General features: G+C 46.5%; 1 protein-coding gene across 1 annotated transcript; it reads right to left on the minus strand.

Annotated features, from left to right (window-relative positions):
* Nucleotides 1–7,456: 7,456 nt before the first annotated feature.
* On the minus strand, nt 7,457–13,198 carry SYCE1 (synaptonemal complex central element protein 1). Its single transcript, XM_056106744.1, has 12 exons — nt 13,144–13,198; nt 12,582–12,641; nt 11,889–11,963; nt 10,707–10,754; nt 10,227–10,281; nt 9,470–9,559; nt 9,183–9,246; nt 8,361–8,427; nt 8,165–8,285; nt 7,983–8,093; nt 7,775–7,859; nt 7,457–7,534 (listed from the first exon to the last, which is right to left on the minus strand). Exons 1-12 carry the CDS (start codon nt 13,169–13,171, stop codon nt 7,457–7,459), a joined length of 882 nt encoding a protein of 293 aa, XP_055962719.1. The 5' UTR covers nt 13,172–13,198.
* Nucleotides 13,199–15,684: the final 2,486 nt, after the last annotated feature.

The raw sequence follows: 15,684 nt of genomic DNA on the forward strand, positions 1-15,684 counted from the left end.
TTCAACTGACGATGTGTCAGGTGTTCCCATTTCTTTATGGCCATTTCTCAAAACAAGCAAGCCAAACTCTTAGATCTCAAGTCTGAGAATAAACCTCGTTGGCTTGAAGTTCTGTTCTTGAAACCAGTGGATCAAGACTAGAGCCAGTCTCTATGGCCTGTAGTTAGAACCAGAGTTGTAGGATCTTAGAGTGCCCTACTCTGTTTGGCTGCCCTCTGGAAGCATCTTGGAGCTTGATATCAGTGAGGGACCCTCTGTAAACCCAAAGAATCACAATATTTGGCCTGGCCTTTCTCTGCAATTTAGCAAATCCCAAAGATCAAATATGCAGCCAAGGATTAGCCAGCCTTTCACCTAGACCAGAAGACCACCTGAGATCTGGGCTCATCCAGATTGCAAAAAGAAGAGCAAGTTGGAGTGACTGGCCTCCAGTGTTTTTAAGAACCATCTTCTCCTTCAGCTGGGAAATCAGGGAAGTTCCCATGAGAGCCTTGTCGTTCTGCCTTCTTCCTGCTGTCCATTGGATCCAGCCTATTCTGAAGACCATAATCTTCAGACATATTCTCTGAAAGGCCAGAGTCCTTCTCTTTTGACTCCTGGCCCCAAGGCTTGGTTGTATGGTATGAAATCACAGCCATCTGTGTCATGTGCTGGGCAGTGGCCTCTAGTGCAAGTGTTGGGCACTGCAATCAGTTTGTGCTGGGCAGTGCCATCTATGTGTGTACTGGGTACTGTCATTGGAGTGTATGTGCTGGGCAGTGCCATCTCTGTGAATGTGCTGGTAAGTGTCAGGTGTGAAGCTCTCTCTCTTGTTCAGGCCAGATACCAATATCTCTGTCTCTTAGAAGATGTTATCAATGTTGTGCCCAAAGGACAAATGAGATAAACTGAAAGTTACTAGCAACCTGCTGGTGGAATAGTGTTCCTCTCATTTAATCTGAAATGATAGGTCTCGCCACAGAATTATTTGTGAGCATAGAAATGAGGTCATTATATATCTAGCAAGTTGTTAGAGCTGTATAGATTATGCCATTTTAACATGTAACAGAGTTAGCTTAATCAATTACACCAAGATCTTAAGGCAAAAAAAGCAAGGAGATCGTATTTACTATGGCTGGCCAGGTCAGGGAATGAAGCTATTGGTGGACAGGATGAGGACAGAGCACTCTGTATAGTTTTTCCCCCGGTACACCAGAGAAAGGGTGGAATAGAAATAAAACAGGCAAGAGAATGGGTTTTGGGGCTAGTTGCACAGCAACAGTACATCCAGGCAGATGGGTAGGTCATGGGATTTAGAGGGGGCCCTTATTGCTAGGAATCTTTGTGTTAACTGATCATTTCTGTGGCCCTGTCCAATCCCTGCTCAAGTAATCAGTCAGTCTGGCTCTACTGTCCTTATCAACTTTATGATTTATGACTCAGTCATCTCTGTCCACTCCCTAGAATGAATCACTCAGAGGTCTGGCCTCTAGTTACCTGCTTAGTTACCTAACTTTCCCCCTCCAGGGTGGTGATTTTTGGATCATTAATACATCACGATAAAGCATTTCTTAAGCAAAAAGTAACAAAAATGAAGAGTACATGGAGGTGAAAACTGCAATTTAATCTTTGCACATATACCGATGAAGTAGTGTTGTATAATGAAAAACAAACTTGTCCTCCAAAATATCTTATTATTTGGGGTGGAGAGTGTGTTCAGTGCTTACTTCTGGCACTGTGCTCAGGGATCACTGTTGGAGTGTGAACTATTTAAAAGGGGAACACAATAATGACAACAAACTAAAGTGGGACAAAGAAGAAAAGAACAAAATAAGGGGCAGGGCTTTACAATGATCCTGATGTCATAGGGCATCCAAGAAGATGTTCCCACCACCCCAACACAGCATCTCTGTTGTCTTTGTGAGCTCTGAAGACAATGGTCAGTTCTAATTGTTGCTGAGATCAGAGAGTCAACACCTCTTTACAGAGCCTTTAGAAGGGCTTTTATTGGGTTCATAGTATGTCCTGCCTCCCTCTGCAGCTAGGGATCAACGTCACTTGGTTTTCTTTAGTTTGCTGATCATGAATAAATGGAAAACCTCTTTTTGCCTCCCAATCTCATTTAACTGTGAGTTTTTGCATACAAAATTTCACAAAAGCACTATGAAATATATTTAATTGGGCCAGTATGACAAATAGTGAATAGAAGAGTGTCTACTCTAGGTACATCGGTGGATCTCGTTGATGTGGAATAATAGGTAAAGATTGTTCTACAGGAGAGAACGTGCATGCATGTGGTCATATTTCATGCTAGGACTGTGCACATCTCCAGCGATCTTTTTTTTTTTTTGGTTGCTTTTTAGCCCACACCAGGCAACGCTCAGGTGCTGCTCTTGACTCTGTTGCTCTCCCCTTTGCTATCCAGGCTAAAAGAGGAGCTGGAAATACTGAGTGCACATCCCTGCTCAAGCCCAGAAAAAGCAAGAGGGTAGCCTAGCAGAAACTGTGAGGCCTAGATATTCAAAATAGAAAGTGTTCTGTTTATTGATTATACTGACATTTATCACTGGCAAGGTTCTCACCTAGACATGGTAAAATTTGGGTGGACTCTTCAGTGATCTGATTTGTAGCAAGAACATGTCTACATGGTCAGTAGGATATAAGAAGACCATGCTCCATGTCGATTTGGGGATCCCTGGTTCTGAGACTGTGCACACAACTAATCATCCACATGCATTCACATATGGGTCTGCAGAGAAGAGTGCTGGGAAGTACGTTTTGGCTGAGATGTTTATTCTCACATGATATATAGCCTTACCGGATAAAAGGCTATCTTTTATGACATCTTATTATCTCATTCCTACTTTGGACAAACTTGCAGGCTATCGAATGTAGCCTGCCCACAGGGCAGAGTCTGGCAAACTCCCCGTGGTGTACCAAATATGCCAAATACCAGTAACAATGATGGGTCTCATTCTCCTAAAGAGCCTTGAATACAATCTCAGGGTTAGGATGAAAGAGACGTTACTGGGGCCTGCTCGAGGCAATCGACGAATAACAGGATGATGAAATGAAATGAAAATGAATGATATATAGCCTTACTTTGCTGCTATTTGTAAAGTTATATTTTATGAAATAAACTGAAGAATCATAAGCATTGTCATTCAAGTTCTATGCCTCTAGTTGATTTTTTAATTGATATGTGTGCAGCAAACATTCATTTAGCTATTCTATAACTTAGTCGAGTCTTTCCTGTTTTTAAAGAACCTATTCATAAAATGTCTGGAATATATAGTGAGATGTTCTCAGGAAGAACCAAACTTTAAGCTTGATATATCTCTTACTGTGCTCATACAAAATGACATTGCTAGAAATAATATTAGAAGTAAATTTACTACTATTTAAGTGGATTACTAGCTGAGGAAAGAAGAAAGCAACACACCCTGGATGGAATCATCCTTGATCAGATCTTCTAGTAATCTGGAGTAAAAATCTCCTTAGATGAGATTTTGTCCTTGAGTTGATCACCTGGAGGAGTGGCCTTACTCTCTTTGTTGATTTAATGTTCAACCCCACCTTTGTATCCCACCCTACATGATTTCTATCTAAACTATGCTATAAGGGGCTGGGGAGGTGAGAAGGAAAGTCAGATAGGTGAGACCAGATGGTCAGAACGCCAGGGTCAGGAAGTTACAAGGTTACACGGTCACAGGGTTGGAAGAGGTCGGAAGAGGAAATGAGAAGACAAAGGCAGCAGACTGGAGACCACAAGACAGAGAGAGAAAGAGAGACAGAGACAGAGACTGAAGGAGAAGACAACAGCATGAACGGGAAACAGAAGACTTTACAAAACAGATTACAACAGCATGGACAGAAGACAGAGGATTTAAGAAAAGAGCCACAACGGCACACATAGAAGCAGAGCACAAAAGCGAAGAGAAGACAATAAGAAGATGAGGAGGAAAACTGAGACTTTGGAGACTTTGAGGTCTGCGAGGAGACTGGGATGATAGAACTCTGATAACTGAGACTATGGCCGTAATGACCACTACTACTGCGCCATAAAGGGAGAGATTAGACAACACCAGGGAGTCTGCCCATCACCCATCCTTCACCCAAAATCCCAGAAATGCCTAGGGAGGCCCTTCCTGGTCCACCTAACACCGCCTCCGCTTTCTGCCTGCACTTGGCCTGCGTGCAGGCCGGTCTGCACCACAGCCCACCGATTTCTCATTTCTTTTTCTTTTTTTTTTTCATTTTTAAGGTCACACCTGGCAATGCTCAGGGGTTACTCCTGGCTCTGCACTCAGGAATAACTCCTGGCGGTGCTCGAGGGACCATATAGGATGCTGGGAATTGAACCCAGGTCGGCCGTGTGCAAGGTAAAGCCCTACGTGCTGTACCATTGCGCCAGCTCTCACTTTTTAAAAAAATTTATTAATTTATTGAATCACTGTGGGAAAAGTTACAAAGCTTTCAGGTTTAAGTCTCAGTCATGCAATCATCAAACACATTTCCCTTCACGAGTACTTATTTTTCACCAAGAAGAACCCCAATATACCTCCCTCCCAACCCTCCCAATGCCTGTGAAGCAGATGAATTCTAGTTAACACTCTATCTACTTTGATTAGATTCATTGTTTTCAACAAAAGATGCACTATTATTATGTAGAGTTTACACCCCCATATCAGACCTCTTGAAAAGACATTCTGAAATAATTTGTTTCTATAGCTGGTTGCAACAATCAAATGATGACGCGTGGCCGCAATTGCGGCCGCGCAATTTTGGATTTCTGATATTTTACTTGGGCTGGAGCGATAGCACAGCGGTAGGGCATTTGCCTTGCACGCAGCCAACATGGCCGATCCGGGTTTGATTTCTCCGCCCCTCTCGGAGAGCCCGGCAAGCTACCGAGAGTATCTCGCCCACACGGCAAAGCCTGGCAAGCTCCCCGTGACGTGTTGGATATGCCAAACACAGTAACAAGAAGTCTCACGATGGAGATGTTACTGGGCCTGCTCGAGCAAATTGATGAACAACGGGAGGACCGTGGATATTTTACTTATTAAGCCTGGAAGTATTTCTGCCAAGAGTCAGATAATTATGAGACTGGTTTCTGTGGCTCTAGATCCATGGCCGTGCTGGAGAGCTGCTCGTGGGGGGAAACTTGTGACCTTGGTAGGGCATGAAGGACGAGCCCAGAACGCCCCCCTTCCCATGAGGTTTCAGTCACCCCCGTCACGACCAGCTCATACTTGGCTTTCCAAAAAGCTCCGAGGCGGCCGCCATCTTGCTGTCCAGAGGGAAAAAGGCAGAAGGGAGCAACATCCTTTTCCCTCTGGGCAGGCATGGTGATGTGGATTAATGCATAGTCCATTCACTTTACTGCTGCAAGCTGCTGGGTTCTGCATTAAGTCCTTGTGCTTCTGGAGCCATGGCCATGCTAGAGAGCCGCTCGTGGGGGGCAACTTGTGACCTCGGTCGCTCCAGTCCTCATTTATCATTTCTTATGTATCCTATTACGTGTTGAGTGAGATGAAAAACTCAACACATATTTCTAGGTTGTTTTGTTTGCATTTTTACAAAAAAACAGGTGAAACTTTATTAAGGACTTCTACTTCATTTTGTCCAACTATTTTATTTCATGAACTAAAGTTTAATAGTCATAATAATGGACTTAACTGAATTACAATTTTTTGAAAGTGAGTTTTCCACTCCCCTCTCGGAGAGCCCGGCAAGCTACCAAGAGTATCTCGCCCACACGGCAAAAGCCTGGCAAGCTCCCTGTGACATATTCAATATGCCAAACACAGTAACAACCAGTCTCACGATGGAGATGTTACTGGGCCCGCTCAAGCAAATCGATGAATAACGGGAGGACTGTGAGTTTTCCACTGTCTTTCGGATACTTCTGAGAAGTGTGAGCTATTAATAGTGTACTGCCAGTTTACATAGGTAGGGTTAGATAAGAAACCTGAGTATGAGATTGATGCTTAAGATCTGACTGACTGAGGAATATTCCTCAGCTCATGTTCTTCCTTCCTCTTATTGAAACAGAAATCTTTGGTCTGTAAGACTCTGTCCACCTACCTGGTGTAGGAGGCTTCCTAGAGAAGAAATCTTTTTGTACCTAGTTAACTGTATTTTTAACCTAGGACTGCAGATCTCGACTCTCATTTTGCTTTTATTTTTTTATTTTGCTTTTTGGGTCACACCCAGCGATGCTCAGGGGTTACTCCTGGCTCATACACTCAGGAATTACTCCTGACAGTGCTCGGGGGACCATATGGGATGCTGGAAATCGAACCTGGGTTGGCTGCGTGCAAGGCAAATGCCCTACCCGCTGTGCTTTTGCTCCAGCCCCTCATTTTGCTTTTAGTTTGAAACCTGCATCAGAAATGCTTAATAGTCAGGTGACCCACTTCCCTCACACTGAGGGTTTCTAACATGTTTTCTTCTATGACAAAAGTCTGAGTTATAATTGTGTCAATGAGAATTCAAAAAACAACTCATTTTCTTGTTACATTTCCTTTTCTCAGCTCATCCTAGGGAATATAAAAATTGACTGGCCACATAATACCTGACATTTTAGTTCTCATTGTTGGGATTTTATTTTTGGCCACACTTGCAGTGCCCAGGGCTTACTCCTGGCTCTATGCCCAGGAATCTCTCCTGGTGGGGCTCAGGGAACCATGAGTTGTTGGGGACTGAACCCAGTTGGTGCATACTAAGAAAAGTGCCCTACTTCTTGTAATATTCTCTCTGGCCCCATGATGCAGCCTTCCGAGTTATTTATAAATAAGAACAAAAAAAATTTTTGTTGGGAGGTCGGGGTGGAGGGATCTGGTGACACTCAGGGCTTACTCCAGAATCTGTGCTTAGAAATACTTCTGGCAGTGCTGGGGGACATATGTGGTATGAGGATTGAATCAAGGTTGGCCATGTGCAAGGCAAATGCCCTATCCACTGTACTATCACTCCAGCCTAGAAAAAATTAATTTTATTTAGGATTTTGGGCCCGTACTCAGCAGTGCTCACGGCTTACTCTGTGGTATGTACTCAGGGGATCTTTTCTGGTTGACTTGGGGAATCATATGGGGTTCTGGGGTCTAACCCCAGTTGACCAAGTGCAAGCAAACGCTCTACCCACTGAAATATCTCTCCAGCCCATAAAAAGAAATTTTAGAAACTTAACAGGGTAGGATTATAGAATCCCATTGAAGAGATGGCCTCAGGCCTGTATCCTTCTGTTTGTGGTTCCAGAAAATGGTATCAGGCCCTAGAATGACGAGATCAGAGACAAAAGTTAAGGAAGCATTTATTGAATGTCTTCTGAGACTTACTGAGGCAAAGAAGCAGAACGTGGTTAAGGCTTCACCCAGCTCAGGGGTCTTAAGTCTCAGCAAATGTAAAAAAAATAATGCCTTTGTTTTAGAAGCCCATGGAATAAGATCATGGTGGAATGGATCTTCCTTGTCTATGAGGGTATCAGACCCTGCACAGTAGGCAGCTCTGAGTCTTTCTCCTCACTGATTCCAAGAGGCTTGAGATTGGCCTGCAGGAGGTAAGTGTTTGTGATTTGAATCTCCATGCATATCCCTGCCCATACTCTCCCTCAGTCTGCCCTTCCCACCCCAGCACTCCCAGTGTCTGAACTCGGCTAGTGCCCCTGCAGAAAGCTTTCCTTTCCCAAATATATCTCTGAAGACTCCAAGGACCTCTTTCTTGTCCTCCTCCTGTCAGGTCCTTTGAGGAGATATCTGTGGTCTCTGTCTCCCCCATTCTAAGGACTCACTGCTTCTGCTAGGTGAGCCTCTTCTCGTATATTCTGGGCTTGAGCAGGGACCTGCACTCCAAGCATTTCCAGCTCCTCTTTTAGCCTTGACAGAAAAAAGTAGAGCAGCATGGTGGGAAGGATACAAAGAAACCAGGAATCAGACAAAGGTTGGTTGAGGAGCCTCCCTCAGCTATCTTCTCCTTGTGGGCTGGGGGAGGGTCTCCACCTCTGTCTCTTCAACTGCAGTTGCTGGCACTTCTGCTGTAGTTGTTCATGGCGCTGAACAGCTGCATCCAGGAGGTCCTGGGCCTTCTGGTTCTCCTCCTCAAGCAAATGCCTGAAGATGGAACCATTAGAGCTGGCATCTCTCTTCCTTCCCCTCTTCCACCCTCCCAGTTACAGTCTTACACTACTGCGGCTGCCTCCTGGCTGCGAAGGAAGACCCCTTCATTGATAGAGCGACCTTCGGTCCCAAACTGGGAGCATAGACGGTGCTTCATATCCTCTAGTTTTGCCTCTACTAGCTTCTCTGCAGCATGGACAGACGGAAAGGCGAGGGCAGGTGACGGTAGAACAAATTAGAGCTCCCCACCCCAAGGCTTACCTTCCTTGAGCAGTTGCTCCTTGCTATTGTCCAGTGTGTTAATCTCCTGAATCAGTCGCTCAGGTCTCTGAGATTAGAAAATAGGATCATTCACATCTTCTGTCTCATGCCCCTACTATGTATCTCAGAGAAGTCTTAATGAATCTGGTCCTAAGTATGCCTCATTTCCTATTACTCTGGCCCTCTAAACATCTAGGTATGGTCAATAATTCAGAGTTTTCCCACTGGTTATCCCTTATTCCCCAAATTGTATCACTCCAGAATCTAACAGTATTGTGTGGAGAAGTACGTGCTTATTGATGCCAGGAACTTTTCAAGTTTTGAAATCCACCCTGAGATATTTACTATAGGGAATCATGCAAACAATACATGATATGTTCCTTAAGAATATGTTCCTCTCCTTCCCATGGTGTGGCCTTCTTAAGGATCCTTTCCATCCTGACATTCATTATCTGTTTACTTCCTTGCTCTCTGTGTGCCTGGGATGCACTGGTGCCAAACGCTTGCCTGCTTGGTTCCCCATTGTCTTTTCTGTGCCTGTGATTATAGATACACCCAAGAATCTCTGTAAGGGATGATCCATTTGTGATCCACCACCTATATTCCTCCTGATCACTGGAAATTCTGGGATGGCTGGCAACAGGTATGGGTGGGGAGGACCAGCAGAGAGGATGACGGTGGATGGCAGTGAACATGATGAAAACCCGAGAAGAGTGATTTTTCAGAAACTGGCTATTACAGGTAATGGGAAGGAGTCCTGGAAGAAGACTCTGAGTTTTTGGCCTGGTGCTACGGTGGGAGAACTGGCTTTGATTCACTCACATGAAATTCCCACAGATCCTTGTGTTTGCTCATCAGATCCTCCAGCTGTTCTTCGAACTCCAACCTGCAGGCCACAGGATAAGGGAATATGGACAGATCCCTCCCCCCACCCCCACTGACCTATTCCAGACATCGTGGGGGGGGGGGGTCACATTCCAATGCCCTGCTGCCAAGTGTTTTTGCCACCTTGACCCTCCCAGGTGCCCACTGAGTCAGCTTTTCTGTCAATCTCTATCTCTTAGATTAGTCCCACCTAGAGTCTACTGATTTACTCTATCGGACACTACCTCAGTTGCCTCTGTTTATTCTTCTCTTCCTCAATCTTGGAATTTAGGGCAGAAATTCGCTCCTTGCACCCCTCCAGCATGCTGTGCTTCCTGGGATTAGAAAGGCAGCTTTCATGTTTTTATTTTATTTATTTTTATTTTATTATTGAACCTCAGTGAGATATACAGTTACAAAGTGTTCATAATTGGTTTTCAGTCATATAATGTTCCAACAACCATGAAATGCAGCTTCTAGTCATATTATCTGTATGTGTGCCCAGAAGGGGGATGGAAGAAGCACCTATCTCCTCCTCTTTGAGACTTAGTTTTTCTATCGCCAAATATTAGTATCCTCAGAATTTTTCAAACAGTTCTAGTTTACACATAATAGGGTGTGGGGCCTCTGAACACAAAATGGGTTAAATAAGTATTCATGAGATAGAAATATGGATACATAAGTAGTTGGGTAGATGGAAATATAACGAATGGAGGAGTTTAGAGATGATTGAGTCAATGTTAAAATAATGAAATGAGTGAAGACGCAGCTAAGGAATGCATGAGAAGAGTAAAAGGCAAAACTGATGTTTTATCAAAATAATGCTTAGCACACAGAGATCATATACTCAACACTACTGCCTTCTGTTGGAGCTAAGTATTAAGATGCTTTGACCTTTCCATTTTACAAAGAGAGTTGCTAATCTGAGAATGATTTCTCTCCTTCTATAACACTAGCAGAAAGAAATGCAGGGAAGAGGGAGGTCAAATGGAAAGCTCTTACCTTTGTGCCTCACCTTCTTTCTCCTTGCAGTGGAGCCTGAGGATTCTTAGGGTCTCTGCAGAAAAGGTAAACCAGGGCCCAGAGAGGTCATCAAGTTTGGCATACATAAGTCAAATCAAAGACCAAGAGATAGTACAGTAGATAAGGTGCTTGCTTTAAATGCACCTGATATGAGTTCAATCTCTGGTACCACATCTGGGCCCCTGCGCCCCACCAGGCGTGATCCCCGAGCACAGAGCCAAGAGTAAGCCCTGCATACTTCCAGTGTGGCCCAGAAACAAAACAAAAAGTTCAAACCATATGAACTTTTCCTCAACAGGTCTCAAGTACACCTGATGGGGCTTTGTAGTTTACTGCAAGTATGATGAAAACCACCAAAAAGATGCAAGCTTATTTGTATTTTAAAAGCTTGCTATGGAAAGAGTGAGATTCTTCAAGTAGGCAAAGACAAAAGCTCTGACACAGAGTAGCTACAGTTACCTTGCTTTTTGTTCAAGATTTCTTTCAGGTGTATTTTCTCTCCACTCACTGGAAAACATAGTAATTGTATCCGGCATCAGTTTTCACTGCACCCTTGGGGACTGGGTTTACCCAACAGATCAAGGGGTGTTTCTGTACAGTTTTACCAATAATTCTAAATGTGAACCCTTCAGGGAAGTTCTCTCCTTTCCCATGCTTGAATTCCCAGTTAAGGAACAAAGGGCCCTGGTGTTGATAAAGTGGCTGTGAGAACCTCATGGAATGCCACAGTGTTTACATGATGGGGAGACAAAAAGCAAACACAACACAGGAAGCAAGATAAAAGTTATGAATAAACACATCAAGCAGTCAGGAAAATGTGACAGGTGTGGGCTGGGTGTAATCTATAGATGGAATGAATGATTGAAGGTCTAAAACTGGGACATCATGTTTGGTCTATAGTCTACTTTCAGCATGCTTCTCCCATCCTCGGAGAATCCTCCCAACACCTTTCATTTGGTGCTCCCTTCTCTATCTGAGCTCCCTTTTCCCCTAGCATGTGTGGCTGGCCTCCAAGCCATGGAGCAAAATTCCTGGTACTAATCTCAGCCTCTCTTGGGTGTTAGTCTCCTATTTTGTTACTTTATGTTCCCTACATTGCCATTCAATGCCACTTTTGCAAACCACAACACCCAAAAGGAGAGAGAGAACAAAAGGGAATGCCCTGACACAGAAGCAGGGTGGGATGAGGGGGATAGGGGGTGGGAGGGATACTGGGACCCGTGGTGGTGGAAAATGGGACTGGTGGAGGGATGGGTACTTGAACATTGTATAACTGAAACCCAAGCACAAAAATCTGTAAGTCTACAACTGAACCTTATGGTGTTTCACTAATAAAAATTTAAAAAATAAATAAATAAAATAAAAATAAATAAAACAGGGACATCTGAGTTGAAAAATTATGCAAGGAATTAGTTGTGTTATAAGAAAGAAATGTTCTAGCAAGGTCTGTGTGTGGGAGAATGCCTGAGGATATTTCTGAGTTAATCGCTTCCACAGAGTAGAAGAAAAAGAGATTGATAAGACCTGATAGGACCCTAACAAAGAAGAGGGAGGCCACATAAAGAATGCTGACAGTCTGGGACATTGGGTTCAGGAAGGCATGTAATTTTGGGGATTTCTGGTAACTCAATGTACACTTACAAGAGTCCAGTTCCTTCTGCAGCATCTCCCAGACATTCCGGGCCTCTCCTAGCTCCTCACTGGCTTTCTTTTTTGCTGTGCCAAAGAGTAGAAGGATAAACATTATGTAACTGCAGTCTCCAGCTGCATTCTTTCCTGCATTATTTCAGTGACATTTCGTATTTGTGTATAGTAATCCTGGAGGGCTGGAGCAATAGCACAGCAGGTAGGGCGTTTGCCTTGCACGCAGCCCACCTGGCTGACCCGGGTTCAATTTCTCTGCCCCTCTCGGAGAGCCCGGCAAGCTACCGAGAGTATCCTGCCTGCATGGCAAACCCTGGCAAGGTACTTGTGGTCTCTTCAATAAGCCAAACACAGTAGCAACTAGTCTCACAATGGAGACATTACTGGGTCCGCTCAAGCAAATTGATGAACAATGGGAGGACAGTGCTACAGTGCTACAATCCTGGAGAGGCCCATATTTTGTAGAGGGATAAAAAGAGGTTTCCATAGATAAAGCCTTTCTTATTAGGCCCAGTTGTTAGCAGGGTCAGGTAGCATCAGCATTTAGACTGATCTGTGCCTGGTTTAATGCTATCAGTGTTGCAAATATTTAGTAATTTTTGAACAAAGGGCCCTGCACTTTCATCTTGAACTGGGCTCTACAAATCATGTTTCTGGCCCTGGATGACAAGCCAAGTTTCCTGAGCTCACCTTGTTGAACCTCATTAATCCGGTTAATCAGGACCTCGACCCTGGGCTCTAGGCTTCCCACTGCAGAGATGAAAGAAGTTGGGGAGAGATGAGAGAACAGACAGAGGTAGTGAGGGACCTCCAGGGAGTCATATTTGGGGTAGTTATGGGGGAAAGGAAGCAATATTCATTCACAAAAAGGTTGTGATAACTGTGGTCAAGAGGAACATCAAAAACAAAGTATTCAAGAATGGAAGAGTAGATTGTGCTTCTTCAGATATAGGGAGCTCTCTTGAGGGTTTCACAATAAAGTGAGAAGGTAGTCTTTCAGCTTTCTGGGTGGGGTTGGGGACTGTTTGGTGAAAAGGTCTGCCCTCTGAGAATATGGTTGGAATGAGCTTCTGAGCTGGCAGAGAGTAGCAGAGATGAGGTCAAGTGGAGATGAAAATCTGGATTTAGTACTTTGAAAATTAAAATTTTAAAGTAACAGAGTGAATGAGTTAATTACCCAAGGTTGTGAACTTTGAGCCTGAAACTGAGTTTCCCACCCACAGACCCCAAAGCTCTGTGCAACAATTATGACCTTTTTGAAGCTTCTTCACCATTTCCATCAGGTCTTCTATTTTCTGTGAGGACTTAGCCTGTCCTTTGTAGAGAAACACAAGCACTTTAGAATACAGGAGGCATAATAAGGGGGGAAAAGGGTCTGATTGAGCCAGATCAATAATACATGTACTGTACTTGCATGTGGTCAACTCATACCACATATGGTCCTCTGATCCCTGCTAGGAGTGATCTCTGAGCATACAGCCAGGAGTTAAGTCCTGAGTATAGCTAGTGTGCACCCCCCACCCCCACCCCACACCTGGGGTGGGGATCTGACTACCATTCTCTTTGTCCTCCAGTCTACAGAAAAATGAGGAAAAATTCCTGTAGTTTAAAGGCCACCCAGTTTATGATATCTGTTAAAACAACCTGAATTAGGAAACTGGCAATGTTGACTTAACTTCATGTAAATATGTGAACATATCTGAAGAAAAAGCTTTCATACTGCAGTGGCCACACAGGTGTATACATATATAAACACAGGCATGCCTACATAACATACATAAGCAAATTCATATGCACATCTAGCTATACAAACATATGCACACTTACAACCTACGTATACATATGTATACATATATACAAACACAAACGTATGCACACCTATAACCTATGTATACATGGAGGTGTGTATCCACATATGCACACCTATGTACATATGTATGAACAGACACATGTACACTTACACAAACACCTACACATATGCACACCTATGTACACATACACACACATCTGTCCTTGGTGTAGCATCATCCATGAATAATGCCACACAACTCATAGACATATGACTGGCACCTGCTGCCTACCAAGATGGCACGCTGGCAGATCTGGTGGGGGGCCCTGGAAAGGCAGGCAGGAACTCAGGATCCTGTGCACTCTCTGCAAACCAGACCCTACATGGCAGATACTCAGGGTCCTGCATGACTCTCCCTGTCCAGTTCCGTGGTCTGCACATACCAGAGAGCTCGCGAGCCCCCTGGGGCCAGGACAGAAAGAGGTGGCCAAACACTGGCCACAGCAGAAAGGCCAGACTGGACACTGTGCAGTGGCAGGTTGGCACCGCGGGGAGACACCTCACGAGGGACAGTCCTGGCCTGAGAGCCCCACCAAGGCACTGCCTCAGCCACATGGAGCACGTGGGACCACGTTGCAAAGAGGAGGGATCGGTGCTGATGTACCGTGCGCCTGGAGCCCGGCCGTCAGTGACTTGCACGTCACGGTTCTAACAGACACCGTGTGACAAACGTTCACTGGGTGCGGCCCTCCTTCCCTTACCAACCCACACACGGAGGCTGGGGACACAAGTCGTCAGCGTCTGCACGCCCGCCCCTACAATGCAGCCCAGGAGACCCCTAACACGACCTCGGGAGACCCCCACGTGGATTCGGGAGGCCCCGACCAAGGCCTGAGAGATTCCGATAAGGCCTGGGAGACCCTGAGGCAGCCCCAGGTAACCCTGACACAGCCTTAAGAGACCTCCGAGGCGGCCCCAGGAGACCCCAACTGCTGCCTGAGGAGCCCCTGAGATGGCCCCAGGAGACCCCGCCTACAGCCTGAGGAGCCCCTGAGATGGCCCAGGAGACCCCGACTGCGGCCTCAGGAGCCCCTGAGATGGCCCAGGAGACCCCGACTGCGGCCTGAGGAGCCCCTGAGATGGCCCAGGAGACCACTACTGCGGCCTGAGGAGCCCCTGAGATGGCCCCAGGAGACCCCGACTGCGGCCTGAGGAGCCCCTGAGATGGCCCAGGAGACCCCGACTGCGGCCTGAGGAGCCCCTGAGATGGCCCAGGAGACCCCGACTGCGGCCTGAGGAGCCCCTGAGATGGCCCAGGAGACCCCGACTGCGGCCTGAGGAGCCCCTGAGATGGCCCCAGGAGACCCCGCCTGCGGCCTGAGGAGCCCCTGAGATGGCCCAGGAGACCCCGACTGCGGCCTGAGGAGCCCCTGAGATGGCCCAGGAGACCCCGACTGCGGCCTGAGGAGCCCCTGAGATGGCCCCAGGAGACCCCGCCTACAGCCTGAGGAGCCCCTGAGATGGCCCAGGAGACCCCGACTGCGGCCTCAGGAGCCCCTGAGATGGCCCAGGAGACCCCGCCTGCGGCCTGAGGAGCCCCTGAGATGGCCCAGGAGACCCCGACTGCGGCCTGAGGAGCCCCTGAGATGGCCCCAGGAGACCCCGCCTACAGCCTGAGGAGCCCCTGAGATGGCCCAGGAGACCCCGACTGCGGCCTGAGGAGCCCCTGAGATGGCCCCAGGAGACCCCGACTGCGGCCTGAGGAGCCCCTGAGATGGCCCAGGAGTCCCCGATCGTGGCCTGAGGAGACCCAGGTGACAACGTGGTCCTTGTGGCTCCACCCGAGAGGGGGAAGTGCCCTCACGAACCCGCCGCCGGTGCTACCTGCCACAGGGTCTGGCTCGGCCGCACCTAACTGTCCAGGTAGCCCCGCCATCCCTCAGCGACGCCTTCAGCGCCGGCACAGGGACTGGGCAACGGTTAGGGCCGGCCACTGCGCGCTCC

Source organism: Sorex fumeus, unplaced genomic scaffold, assembly GCF_029834395.1.
Source record: "Sorex fumeus unplaced genomic scaffold, SorFum_2.1 ptg000142l, whole genome shotgun sequence".
NCBI lineage: Eukaryota > Metazoa > Chordata > Mammalia > Eulipotyphla > Soricidae > Sorex > Sorex fumeus.

Bases quoted from the DNA above. Each gene is read 5' to 3' on its own strand.
- SYCE1 (XM_056106744.1), bottom strand. From the start codon at position 13,171: ATGGAAATGGTGAAGAAGCTTCAAAAAG. The intron at 10,282-10,706 runs GTAACTGTAGCT...CCTTTTCTGCAG, and splicing joins AATCTTGAACAAAAAGCAAG to AGACCCTAAGAATCCTCAGG. The intron at 9,560-10,226 runs GTAAGAGCTTTC...TTCTAATCCCAG, and splicing joins AAAGAAGGTGAGGCACAAAG to GAAGCACAGCATGCTGGAGG.